Raw genomic sequence first — 14987 nt, 5'->3', positions numbered from 1 at the left:
TAATATTAAGTTCTTCCTTTCATTTAGGAGTGCCCCTTTTTTTCAATGTCACTGGCTCTTTACCCAAAAACTTAGGGCATTACTGAAGTGTTATAAAACTACTATATGAAGAATAAAAAAGGAGGAAAAATTTGGACATACCTTTTTTGGATGTTGTTTTCTGTCTCCTTATTCCAGTGATGTGCCTTCATCTGCTGTTAAAGGAAGGGTTTTTTTTGGGGTGAAAGTGGGGGGTAATGTGGAAGAATTATTTGAAAAAACCTGGGTTTTTTTATATGTATAATATTATTATTATTAAGGGTGAATAGAAAGCATCTGGAAGGGGTGGGGGGGGGTTAGAGAAGGATCTGAAGATATAAGTTATATTTTTCGAGAAGAGGGGGATTTAAGGGAAAAAGTCAGGGGTAGGAGTAATGGGGTGCGAGCCATTTCGACAGGTGTCATTTTGCCGACGAAAAACCAATGTTTTGCATTCGCTTAACGCACATTAATTGATGGATTAATTAATCGCATTAAGCGAGGTTTTCCTGTATCCAAAAAAAAGGCATACATTAAAGAGATGATTCTCTGCCCATTCCCAGTTGCACCTAGTTCAAGTGCAGGGATGCTGTGATAGGAGTGAACCTACACACATATTCAGAGGAAAATTATGAACTGAACTTTAAACAATGACATGCTTGTTAAACTGCAATGGTGGTCCTGATGGACTGCAGACCATTGAATCTGCAGACAACTAGCCATGATAAGATTCATATCTAGTGTGGTATACAGTAATTAATTTGGTTTATGTACTGTAGGGTTTAAGCAAGCATACAATAAGTTTACATTAGTGTATAATTTAGTTTTTATTTAGATTAAGAAGGATGAATCTGAACTTACTTGATGAAGTTATCAGAAATATCAAATATGAGAAGAGTATGATTGCTTTGGTGATCGTACTGTAATGGTACAACGGCAACTCTGGATGGCACCACCTATCAATGCATGAGACATGAACAGTATTGTTACAGTGGCTAAAGGAGATTCTGATTTAGAGACATAAGCTTACAGCTAGCTCTGCAAGGAATCTACCTCAATTATGGTGCACGAACTTGCCACTGATGAAACAACTCTATGTGCCCTGTCACTGTTGCACCTATTTCTGATAATTTGACAATGCAAAGGATGCATCTCAACAGATTGCAGTGTGCTCGGTGGCTGTTCTTCTAAACACAATGTCAAGACCAATAACTAGGTCATCTGCAGATGATCTGGAGCTCATGTCTCACCTGAATTGTGTGGCATAGGAAGCACTGGCAATATAGTAGTGTTGCAAAAGTTGTAATAATAATAATAGTAGTCTCAACAGCTGCCTTAATGCTTCTGTTCTAGTGGACTCATTAGCAGAATGATTGTACCAGTGATGGCTTGTACATAAGCACTGCAATACTGCAGTATCCCCAAGGAAAAAACGAAAAAATTAAATTTCTTTGTGTTTATAAATAATAACAATGCTTACAACATTATATAAATGTAATACAACACATTAAAGGTTACAGCTTATGTTTCGACATTGATTGAATAGTTAATAATTGGAATTGTTTGATTACTGCTTTAGATTACGAAACAAATGCACTGCGATCTAACACAGTGTCGGAATTATCATGTTTGGTCAGTTCTGGCTAGACTCGATGATATTCATTTGCACTGGTCACTGCACGTAACAAGTGAATCCGACACTGCTCGTTGAGCAGTGTAGCTGCAGATGTACTGTATGCTTGCACACATTATTTCTGTGTGAAACTTTTATTATTGGTATGTGTTCGTGGTGAGGGTGAAATATTTTTGGTAAATCTTATTTTATGCTGTTAAAATAACATCATTATCATCAAATTCCTGCCGTGTACCTTCAAGGAGTATACAGGATATGATAGTACAACACAAAAAATTTACATCATTACTAACCTCCTATCTACAATTTTCCTCCAAATCAGTCTGTTACTTGTCAAGACTCCAACATTATCAGATCTTATATTTCTATCATCTAAGGCACTTTGTACCATATCAATTCACCTATATCTTGGTCTTCCTCTGGGTCATTTTCCTGCCAACCTGGCAGAGAACACTTGTTTTGCAAATCTTTCTTTGCCCATTCTGTTTAAGTGACCATACCACCTGAGATTAGCTCTGCTAACGCATTCCTGGATGCTGACAATGTCAAGTTCTTTCCTAATATCCTCCTTTTTAATATGATATTGCCATTGATGCCATCTGTTCACGCCTCTAATCTTTCTCAGGACTCTCATATCTGCGGTCTCTAGTCTTTGATCAAGGGTTTTACTTCTGACCCAGCTCTCATATCCATAAGTTAAAACTGGTTTGAACACTGTCTTGTATACAGCTAATTTAGTGTTCTGACTAATTTCTCTCTTATTCTATATGAATTGATTCAATTGACTTCCTAACATACCAGCTTTGTTGATTCTGTTGTCTATTTTATATTTTATATAAATATTCTATATTTAATTTACCATTTTCACTAAAAATCGTGTCTAAGTAGCTGAAATGTTTTACTTGTTCCACAGATTCTCCTTTCACAACACAGTTGATATTTTCAATGATTGTGTCTATTTTCATGGTCTTTGTCTTTTGATTGCTGACCTTCATACCATATCTATTACAACAGCTATTCAATTTAGTCAGTGAATCTTGCAAAATTGTAGCGGATTTATTTAGAAGTATAACATCGTCGGCATAAAGCAAAGAGCTGACATTAACCTCTCCAATTTTGATATCATGTTTAATACCACTTTCCTTCATAATGTGATCCATATAGATAATGAATAACAGAGGGGATAATGTACATCCTTGTCTCACACCAGATTTAACATTAAACCATCTTCCTGTACTTCCTTCAATTCTAACTGCTGACTTACAACTCAAATAAAGACTAAGTATTGCTTGATATAATGCCCCATTGACACCATACAACTGTAGCATATTGAATAGCTTCTCTCTTGGCACCAATCACATGCCTTTTCCAAATCGACGAAACTTAAATACAGATCTTTTGTTATATTCCCATGATTTCTCCACTATTTTTCGTAAAGTGAAGATCTGATCCTAACAGCCTCTATTTGACCTGAATCCTGCTTGTTCTTCACCAAGCTTTTCTTCCACAATTCTTCTCAACCATTTCTCAAGTATACTTGCATATATCTTACCAGGAACATTCAGTAGGGAAAAACATCTGTAATTCTTATATTCAGTTTTATTTCCCTTTTTATATATGGGTACCATGAGAGCTCTACTCCAATCATCGGGAATTCATCCCTCTGTCCAGGCTTTCTGAACTATGCAGTGCAGCCACCGTAAGACTCTTATACCACAATTCTTCAGCATTTCTGGTCGAATATCATCTACTCCTACTACCTTTCCACATTTCAAGCCTTTGATGGCTTTTTCTACTTCACGTATGGATATGTTCCTGACTGCATGCCTGGTCAGTGTTTTTTATCACTGTGCTGTCATCACCTGCTTGTTTCATTTATCAGTTTTTCAAAGTAATTACTCCATACTTCAAGGATATATTTTTCTCCTGTTTTCATGTCACCTTTATCATCTCTAACTCCTTTTACAGCACTTTTTCCTATATTCCTAAGCTTCTTCAACAACCTCCAGAATATTTTGCCACCTTCTTGATATCTATTTTCTATGTTAATGCCAAAGTCCTCCAATGACTTTTGTTTAGCTAGTTTTACACAGTGTTTAGCTTTCTTACATTTGTCTCTGTATTCTCTAAGAGCAAAAGCTGACTTTTCTGCCTGCAACTTTTGATATGCTTTCTTCTTTTCCTTCACTGCCTCTTTAACTTCCTGCATCACCATGGAGTTCTAATTTTTCTATCCTTGCAGAAAACTTCATACATGCTGCCTCTCTAGCTGAATCAATCAGTGTTTTCTTCAATTCTTGCCACTGAATCTCCAAGGTTTGATTCCTGTTCTCAAACTCTTTCATTTTTTCTTCAATAATCTTTGTGTATTTTAGTCTACAGTTCACATCTGAGATCTGCTCAACTTTTATTCGCTTTAAAACTTTCTTACATGTTATTCTTTTCAATATGAAATTCAATTTTATCCTGCTCAAGACTAAATAGTGATTACTTCCAATTTCAAATCCTCTGTACACTCTGGTGTCCTGCACCAGGGAGAAAACATCACTATCAATAATAACATAGGCAACGAGACTTTTCTTATTCCTTGCCTCCTCTCTCCATGTGAATTTGTGCACATTTTTATGTTGGAACACGATGTTAGTAATAACCAGTCCATGTCCTGAGCAGAAATCCAACAGATATTTGCCATTATTATTAGCTTTGCTCTTTTCTCCAAATTTTCCCAAAATATTTTTGCATGTCTGACAATCACTTCCTACTCTGCTATTTAGATCCCCAACAAGGACCAACTTTTCCTTTTTCATTGTGTCAGTTGCTTTTTCTAAAGCCTCAAAAAATTCCTCAACTTCTACCTTAGTAGAACCTTCTATCAGACCATAGGCACAAATAAGTCTCATTGTCCAGTTCCCCATTCTCATATTTGCCCACATTACTCTACTTGAGATTGCCTGCCATTCAAGAAGATTAGTCTCACATTTTGTGTTGAATACTATGGCTACTCCTTCTTTTCCTTGATTGTTATTGCCTGAATATAACATTTTGTATTTATTGCTCAGAAAGATCTCACCAGTTTTTGTCTTTTTTTTTTTCCAATCACCCCTATTATGTCGATCTGGTACTTGTCTAATTCCTCAGCTAGCTTCATTTCTTTGCCATTCAGGCTTCTTATGTTGATAGTACCAATCTTTAACTCTGGTGATGTTGAGTTTGGTGTGTTTTCAGATTTATTCCAGCAGCTGACTTTTTGTTGTTCACCCTGGTTCCCTGTCGAAAACAACGAGGGCCTTGTTTAACCGGGCGACACCCCAGCCGGCATGAAATTTTGTCATGTTGTACCATCATTTTTATTTTGGTTTAACCAATAAGAATACAATTTGGTTAGCTAAATCTCAAATTGCCAGCCCATCCTCGTTCGTTCAGTATCCAGGTAGATACTCAACAGGGTGCACCACGAGAAGGTGAGGACTGGACATTAGATCAGAAGCTCTGGTCGGTTCTCTGCATTCCTTTAAAGGCTATATGGAGGTCTCCTCTCAGTTATACAGCTTTGACCCTTAAGCACCCCTAAAATAACATATAATTATTTATTACAAATACAAGGCTGAATTATGAACGAGTGTCACTGTTGAAGATATGACAAGAATTATATTTTCTCAATTATCGTTACACGAAACAAATGCACTGTGATCTAACAGTGTCAGAATGTCGAAACCGACACTGCTCAGAGCAGTGTAGCTACAGATATATTGTATGCTTGCGCACATTATTTCTCTGTGTAAAACTCTTATTATTGGAGTGTGTTCATAGTGAGAGTGAAATATTTTTAATAAAGCAATTTTTGTAATATATAAATTTACTTATTAACATATTGGTTACTGATACAATCCGCCACTGGATCGTATTGTAATGGTATGAAAGCAAATCCAACTAGAGCTGCATGCAAGGCACAGGAGGTGTTTAGATGGCAGTTCTAATATGAAGTAAGTATCATATGGATGGCAGCTTCATTCACACAACCTGTATTATGATGCAAGATGACTAGTGCAACAACCTTCCAGTTGCCCTGCTCGTAGTAATGCACCTGTTTCTAAAAATTAGACCATGAAATTCTCATAAAAATATCTAAGAGAAAGTGACTGGAAAGAGTGTGTAAAAAAGGGGGATCAACCTGTTCTCCAAATGTGAAAATAATATTGCAAAATCGTCAGATTTGATATTTATAAAGTGCTAGAATCTGAGTAGGAAAAAAAAGCAGTGTTTTGAATAAAAAAAAAAAAAAAAAATACTAAGTTTCTCAAAGGCTAAGGAAGCTACAGATATGACATGCCCATGGCAGAATGTCAGATGTAGAAGTCAGCCCAAGAAGATATAGTCAGATTTCAGGCTTATCAGTTAGCTGAAAGTTGGTTTCAAGCTCTTATAACAATATCAGGTACAAGAAAACAACATATCCCCTATATTATCATTCTCCACTCTCCTACAAGTGGGCATCTTGTATGTTCATAAGTTTCCTGAGATATCTGTGCTGTAAATGGTTTTAAATAATCTTATATCTGAGGATGTAGGTAAGAAGCACATATAGTGAGCTCCATGAGGTAGGAAAAAGCAGCAATCTCATCATAGTAACTGTTGATAGTAGATTATGCTATTATATCCCTGAGACAGAAATGCACCTATCAGTTTGCAATTTCCACTACTTGTGCAAATAAACAAATTTATTTTATTTATTTATTTTTTTTAAAGCAATCCTAGGGTTCCAGTATTTTTGGCCAGCAGAGAAGGTAGTGGCCAATGTTATTTCAACTTTTTACAGAAAAGAAATTGTACATGGAGTACCTGTTTCATAATGAAACAAAATATTTCAGCCATCCATTGTTTTTTCTTTATTATATAGAACTGTGAATACATCCAGAATTTGTACCATAAAAAAAGAGATGATCTCCATAGTTAAAGACAAAAATGAATTAGCCACTAAATATGAAGAAAATTATATTTTTCATCATATCACCAAGTTTTTTGAAAATCACACAAAACATGATGATGTCTGCAATTATTTATAATCAAATGTCAAACTCAAATGACATCAGATATCATTCGACTTTATAGCTAAAATATTTTTTCTCAGTAGAATTTATTACAGGACTTCTGCAGTTCAGTTTTTTTTTTTGACAAAAAGAACAAATGCAATTTAGAGACATCTCAGACAATGCAATTGGATTAAGTGCCCTATCACATGCAGCAATCCAGGTTTCTAAGAAGCCAGGTTACTTGGCAGTGACAGACCAATGAACATTCCGAAAGGAAGATGGGAAATTTATTATGCAATATCCTTAAGTTTGCTGGGTAGCATGTGACACTACATTTAATCATAATGTAGAGACTGAAAAATCACTGTTTTTAAATAAATATTGTTCCAAAATTAAAGGAGAAGATAAAGGTTTATTCATTACTACTTACCTTATTGCCAAATTAAAAATAGTTATCTTTCCAAGTATATAAAATATACTTAGATATATTTATTACTGCTTACCTGAGTTGATCTAACAAATTCTTTAATACTCAAAGAAAGAACTGATTTCCCCTTATAATTTACAGGCTTCCAAGCTGGTTGCTAGATCAAGATATGTAGAAAACAGTATATTAATAAACTAAATTCAATAAGCATTCTGATATAATTTTAAAGAACTATTTGTATTTGTTATTTTTAGCTATGAGATATCAGACAATTTTGATATAAAATGCCAAATCAAAATAGCAATATTGATGATTGTGAAATGGCCTGCTTTGATTGCATACAATGAAAAGAAAGCAGAGAATAACTATCGAGTTATTTGCTTGTCACTAGCTGCAGAGGGTATTGGAGCCCAACTATTACACAGACACTATAACTATGGCATTGTGGTTGAACCAATCTGATAGTAGAGATTAGGAGCTAGAAGTAAAAAATTATCAGGAAACATAGAAGCTGTGAGGAGGAAGTTTTTTTTTTAACATTAATTCTACATGAAAGCGGTTACAAATCCTATAGTGCAGTCATACCTCTGGAGTTACGTTACCTTTTGTTCCAGGGTATAACTCGAAAATGTCCATAAGTCAAAGCACTATGTTGAAGTTTGAAGCAGTGTGGTTATATGACCGAAATAAAAAAAAAAAAAAATGACGTGAAAACTGTTTTATTAAATGAGTTCATGAGCTGCAATGATATCTGCTATTCATCAGAGTAGAACTGTGTCATATCTGTATGTATCTTCTACATTTGATGAGATAGGGTTGATGGTGCTGGTCCCTTTCATTAGTACCTGTCTAAGGTTGTATGTGAGCTAGCATTTACAATGTTAGCATTTACTTTTGAACTTCTTTCTGGATCATGATTTTCCAAGAGAACCAGCTTTGAAATGACAGAAAGCTTCACATAGAATTTTGGAAGTTAGGTTCAGAGATGGATACCTCTTCAGGCACATCATGCTCTTCAAGTGCCAGGAGATTGCTGAGAGGCTGAGAATGGGACCCCATAAGTTCAGCTACATCTTGTTGCCCCACTTCAAGCTATAACTGCTTTGTCATCTCCACAATACTGTTAGTTACTTCAGGAACCCTTTCCTTCATGCTTACACAGTGATCAGAATACACTATGCAAATTATGGAAACAACTACCATGTTAGAGTAAAACTTAAGTTTAATATAAACTAAAATAAACACTCAATGTTTTGCCCTTCACATTAAGGTCATCGTCTAGAGTATACACATATATACAAAGAAACAAGCTGCATTATGATCTACATGGCATGCTAAATTTACTGACCAACCGTTACAACTATTGGCTTGACCTCTGGTGGGAAAAAAACCTTACTACATCAAAGCTAGAGTCCTGTTATTATTATTCTTATTATTATCCATTAGGTTACAAAATTAAATTAAGCTGGAGAGCAAAAATGTTTACAAAAAGGAAAAACATTAATAAATAAATAAAAAAATTATTACTTATATAAGTATACATATAAATTACAGCCAACTGGTATGGATAGTGGCCAATAAAAGCTGAAAAATTGCTTAAAGTAATGAAGTCTGGGTTTGCTGAAAACAAAGTGGACTGAATGTGTGCCATCCAAATTCTTGGGATTTTTATGCCACCATTATTGTTAAGATTGGGATGGTTAATCAAAATTTCACAGGCTTTTTTAAATTTCCATTCATACCAGGTTTTTTGTATGGTGTAATGAGCAAATACTTTTCCAGTCAATTTGGTGTAGGGTGTTAAGAGTATGATCTGAGAGGCCTGCTTCACCATAATTGTTAAATTTAATGTGTCGTTTGTGCTTTTTTTTTTTTTTTTTTTTTTTTACTGACAGGGATTGTACATCCAGTTTCCCCAATACAGGTGCAATAGATGCAATAAACTCCAGGATGTGCCAATGGGGGTGAGAGGATCCTTAAAGAAGTTGAATATGTTTTTTAATTTTAAAGGTGGTTTAAAGTGGCATTAAGATTGTAACGGTGTAGGATTCTATTAATTTTTATCTGATAACCATGGGATAGCCATGGTTTTACCATAATCTATATTATTTTTTGATGAAGTTTTATGAAGAATTTTATTAATAGTATTTTTGCTATAGCCATTATTTATAAATGTATTGCTAATAATTTTTAATTCTTGTTTAAGAGCTTGCTCATTAGAGCAAATTGTTATAGCTCTCCAAAAGAAAGATTTCGGTATTGCGACCACGTTTATTAAGATAAATAAAGATAAACAAACCCAACAAGTTTCATGTGTCATTTGACTTACATCTTCAGGGGTTAAAGGTAACTAAAAGTTTAAACACAAGAAATGAGAAATTACTCAAAATAGTCCATTAGATGTTGTTATGGCAGTTTAACTGTTCATCAAATTAAAAAATCCAAATGCAGAATCGATACATACATTAATGCATGCTATGTTTTGAACAACACTGGATGTTGTCATGTTCATTCTGTCTGAGGTCTGACTTAGGATTCTGCATTCAGATTTTTTAATTTGATGAACAGTTAGACTGCAATAACAACATCTAATTGACTATTTTGAGTAATTTCTCATTTCTTGTGTTTAAACTTTTAGTTACCTTTAATTCCTGAAGATGTAAATTAAACGACATAAGAAACTTGTTTATCTTTATTTATTTTAATAAACATGTGGTCACAATACTGAAATCTTTCTTTTGAACTGCTAAACCATAGAAACCTACGCCTATAATGTTATAGCTCTGTTTTTGAGGGTGTTAATGACTCCAAATTTTTACGAAGGGTGGTGATATGAGTTAGCATGTATATATATATATATATTGGCTGGTATGTGTAGGTGTGTGGTAAACAGTGAAGGATAGACAGCCTGAGGGAAGTGTGACTACTGTATCCAGAAAGGGAGTGAGTTTTGATTTTCATTTTCAATAGTAAATTGTATGCACTCATGTTGTTTGTTCAGGTGGCTAAGGAATGTTTAAAGTTTGGCGACTGTGTGGCCAGATAACAAAAACATCGTCAACCTAACTAAGCCACACTGTAGGTTTTAGAGTAAAGGAATCAAGAGCACATTGCTCAAAAGCTTCCATATAAAAGTTAGCAAGTGGGGGAGGGAGAGAGGTGAGCCTATGGCCGCACCTTCTTTTTTATAACTATTATTAATAAAGTTGTTCATAAAACTTCATCAAAAAATAATATAGATTATAGTAAAACCATAGATATGCCATACATTAAAGGGTTTTCAGAAAAATTAGTTTATTGCATCTATTGCGCCCGTAACTTACCTGATATTGGGGAAAATAGACATACAATCCCTATCTGTAAAGAAAGAGCACAAATGACACATTAAATTTCACAATTCTGGTGAAGAAGGCCTCTTGGATCATGCTCTTAACACCTACACCAAATTGATTGGAAAAGTACTTGCTCATTACATCATACAAAAACCTGGTATGAATGGAAATTTAAAGAAGCCTGTGAAATTTTGATTAACCACCTTAATCTTAACAATAATGGTAGCATAAAAATTCTAAGAATTTGGATGGCACATACTTTCAGTCCACTTTGTTTTTAGCAAACCCAGACTTCAGGACTTGAAGCAATTTTTCAGCTTTTATTGGCCACTATCCATACCAGTTGGCTGTAATTTATATGTATACTTATATAAGTAATAATGTTTTTATTTTATTTATTAATGTTTTTCCTTTTTGTAAACATTTTTACTCTCCAGCTTAATTTAATTTTGTAACCTAATGGATAATAATAATAATAATAATAATAATAATAATAATAATAGGACTCTAGCTTTGATGTAGTAAGATTTTTTCCCACCAGAGGTCAGGCCAATAGTTGTAAAGGTTGGTCAGTAAATTTAGCATGCCATGTAGATCACAATGCAGCTTGTTTCTTTGTATATATGTGTATACTCCAGACAATGACCTTATGTGAAGGTCAAAACGTCGAGTGTTTATTTTAGTTTATATTAAACTAAAGCTTTACTCTATCATGGTAGATGTTTCCATAATGTTTACTTTGGGAACATTGACGATAGCAAGACAGTGACACTTTTCATGTGGTAGTGTCATGGCACTAAAGAACTATAACTAAAGTGATGTAACTTCAGGATAAGTGGCAATTCAAAAATGTCTGTAAGTGCAAAGTGATTTTCCCTGTCAGAATTGCACGAGACAATCACCAGCTTCATTCCTTTTACCTAGCCCACACCTGCCTACTATCCTTGCATCTTCTCCTTCACCTACTTTTGTGTTGAAATCGCCCATAATATACAGTAAGTCCTATTTTTGTATTGTATTCGGTTTAGAGCATTTTGAAGTTCATCACAGAACTGCTCTATTTCAACTTCACTTGCATCTGAAGTTGGTGCGTAAACTTGTAGTATGGTGAAGTTGAGTGGTTTGTCACAACTTCTAATGGATAGTATACAATCACTACGTGCTCTCTGATTCTCACCACATCTAGCTTGTTTGCGATGAAGGCAACTCCCCCTTCTTCTAACAGTGTCATTTCCGGAAAAGTAGACTGTAAATTCGTCAGACTAAAACTGACCATTTCCTGTCCAGTGTAGTTCACTAATACTCAGGATATCTATGTTTGTTGTGCTCAACTCACGTTTCAAAATTTCTAATTTTCCATTTTCCAATTTAGTAAAAGTTTGTGCAGCACAGGCAGTTTTTTTCATCATGAGCACTATCAACTGTTGGGCTTCCTGTAGGATTTAACCCAACTGCATCGTATACTCCCTGACTACTAGGCACAAGCCTATGTTTGCTTGCTTTTCACCACTCATTTGTAGACTACTATCCAGCCTGGAGAGTTAACTGTTGGTATCCATATTTGAAACATGTTGAGTTTTTTCCATAAAGTGTTCTGGTGAGATTCTTTTACAGGGTAGTTCACCAATCACTTTCCCCAACCCCCTCCATTTATCTGGGCTTGGGACTGGCACGCAGCTAATGAATCAGACATATGGCTGAGTTGGTGTGGCATTATATAGTTCAAACTGTTTGTCTAGGAATGTAACCTCAATTCATAACACTGAGCATATGAGAAATTAAGATGTGATTTACAACAGACTGTCTTAATGACAGTTTTTATGAACCAACTGATCATAAAGCAAGGTCTCTATTGTATTTCATACTTAAAAAATGTTCAGCTTTTTCAAAAGTAGAATTTTATTTAATATTAACATTACTTGCTTTCCATTTAGAGAATTATCCATCTAAGATGGAAACAATATAAATAAATGAAGTAGATCTCCTTTACAGTGCACATAGCTACTACTCAAGGTTAGTTCTATGTGTGTGAAGAGAAAAAATGAAGAAATCTAAAGGAAAACCAACCTCACAGCCAAATTCTGAGACTAACCCAGTGCTGCAGCAAGTGAACTTTTTTTATATTGCTCCTACCTGCAAAATGTTGAAAATCTATAGTGCATTAGCACTGTTAATGAGCTAATAATTTTTTCCCATATTGTACTAATGTTTTTACCTACTAGAGACCAAATATGGACCTTTTCCAAGCCACTTCAGACATTGCATGATGTGGGGCTGTAATCCCACATCATGCAATGCAATTCATCCCACCTAAAGGCAATTACAAACATCCATGGCAGGATTCAAACCCACAACCTGTCAGTTGGAAAGTGGATATACTAACCACTCAGCCAGCCAGGTGACCATTATATTGGTATAATAAACACTGGAGACGAACTGATAAATGCAACATGAAAATCACAACCAAATGTGTAGTGGATGATGTATATTCACACTCAAAGCTTATCCCTCCCTCACTTTTTTCATTCTATCAAATCTTTTTATATTTCTTCTTCTTCTTTATCATTTTACATACATAATTATACACAAATACATGACAACACTAACATGCCCAACAGTACTAAATTAGAAACAGCTATGATACACATTTTTAATTAATTATTCTCCAGGCATTAAATGTTTAATTTTATCTTAAACTCTAATATAAATTCAGTGCATCTATAACTCATTGCCAAAGGTCATTCCACACATTTTCAACCCTAATACCACAGTAAAAATGAACTATGTATCTGATCTAACTCTCTTCACAATTTTTTGTTTTATTATGCCTTTAACAGAGCCTAGTTCAGCCAAGTATACAACAAATTCCTACTATATATTTCTTATGTACGTGTTAAACTAGGCATAGGGATAACCGCCTTATCCTCGTATTACGGTTAGGAAATCCAAGGATACTTGGAAGGCAGCGGGCACTTAAGTGCCTGTTAAAGCCACTGATGGATGAATGTGTTAAACTAACTTTAAACTTCACTTAAATCTCTTCTCTATCTCCTGTTAGATTAATTCAATAAATTACAACTGGCCAACCAATTTTCACAACTATTACAATACAATCCATATTTAGTAATCTTTTCTGAATGCATTCAATTTTTTTTTTTTTATATCTGTTAACCTGAAGTAAAGTTGTTGGGTGTAATTGAATATTTGTCTGAAGATCTGTGTAATAGTACAGTGATGTTTCTGTGTATGAAAAAGACAATATATTATTTTTAAAATTATATTTTAAAAAAGAATGTCATATGTCATTGTATTTATATGTTATCATTCCATGGAAGAGTATTAAAACCTAAAACAATTCAAAATATTCTGAATGTATTTGATACAGAGAAACCATACTAAAATTCATCGTGAAGACAAAATTGAAGCTATATAAATGGAGTAATCAGATCAGATTTAATCTGCACTCAAATTTATACAGTAATATATAATACTCTTTAATTTTCTCATTTAGTAAAGTCCCTAATAAAATTTATTATGAAGAAAAATTTAAACAAAATAAATTATACACCCTCTGTCCAAAAAGAAACCAAACTTTTTGAAAATAGAAGAAACTAGTGGCGCCACCTATTGTATTTTTGTTGTCGAAAGTGGCAATCTTCATTAGTGTTGTTGTGAAAACTGTTTATGACATTTGTTTCATTAGAAGCCGAGTTATACTGCCAAGAGTGACAGTGTGTTTTGACGAACAGTCGGAAAATGAGTTTCAAACAGAGAGCTGCGATTGACTTTTGTGTTAAACTTGGGTAAAAGTTGTACAGAAACGCATCAAATGCTTCAAAAAGCATACGGTGATGAATGCTTATCCCGTACTAAAGTTTACGAGTGGTTAAGCGATTTCAAAGTGGTTGTGAGACATTTAAGGACGACGAAAAGCCAGGCCGTCCAAAAACTGGACTGAGCAAAGTTAACATCCAAAAAGTGCGTGATTTCATCAAAGAAAACCCAAAATAGTCTGTGAGATTGATTGAAGATGAATTTGGGATTCCAAAATCAACTGTGCACAACATTTTGACCGAGAGTTTGGGCCTTTGTAAACTGAATTCGCGATTTTTTCCCAAAAGTTGACCAATGACCAAAAACTGTATCAAATTGAACAGTGCAAGGACCTCATTAAAACCACTCGTAAGGACTCAAACTTCCTTGAAACGATTGTTACTGGTGTTTTGAGTATGAGCCCGAAACAAAGCCGCAGAGTGCTGAGTGGAGACCACCAGAAGAGGGGCATCCAAAAAAAAGTTGCTTGGAGAAGTCAAAAGTAAAGACAATACTGATTTGTTTCTACGATTCCAAGGGCATTAGCCACAAAGAATTCGTTCCGCCTGGCCAAACGGTCAATGGTGAGTTTTATCTCGAAGTTTTGAAGTGATTAATAATGAGAATTCGTCACGTACGGCATAAATATCGTGATGCAGGCAGCTGATCACTTTTGCAGGATAATGCACCATCTCATCATTTGAACAATGTGAGACAGTTTTTGAGCAAAAACC

At 34.7% G+C, this 14987-nt stretch overlaps 1 protein-coding gene across 1 annotated transcript in view; it reads right to left on the bottom strand.

Annotated features, from left to right (window-relative positions):
* Nucleotides 1-14987, bottom strand: part of LOC150102495 (AP-5 complex subunit mu-1-like) — a 246378-nt gene that overhangs the window by 142917 nt on the left and 88474 nt on the right. Inside the window, exon 8 of the mRNA XM_090399180.1 lies at nucleotides 7185-7265. Coding sequence (XP_090255306.1) covers nucleotides 7185-7265 — 81 coding nt within the window. The remainder of the gene's footprint in view (nucleotides 1-7184; nucleotides 7266-14987) is intronic.

This window comes from Typopeltis vanoorti, chromosome 10 (assembly GCF_054136105.1).
Source record: "Typopeltis vanoorti isolate ZY-2024b chromosome 10, IOZ_Tvanoo_1.0, whole genome shotgun sequence".
NCBI classification, from domain to species: domain Eukaryota; kingdom Metazoa; phylum Arthropoda; class Arachnida; order Uropygi; family Thelyphonidae; genus Typopeltis; species Typopeltis vanoorti.
Note: the sequence above shows the minus strand (reverse complement) of the source record. Positions and strands in the feature narration are given on the sequence as shown.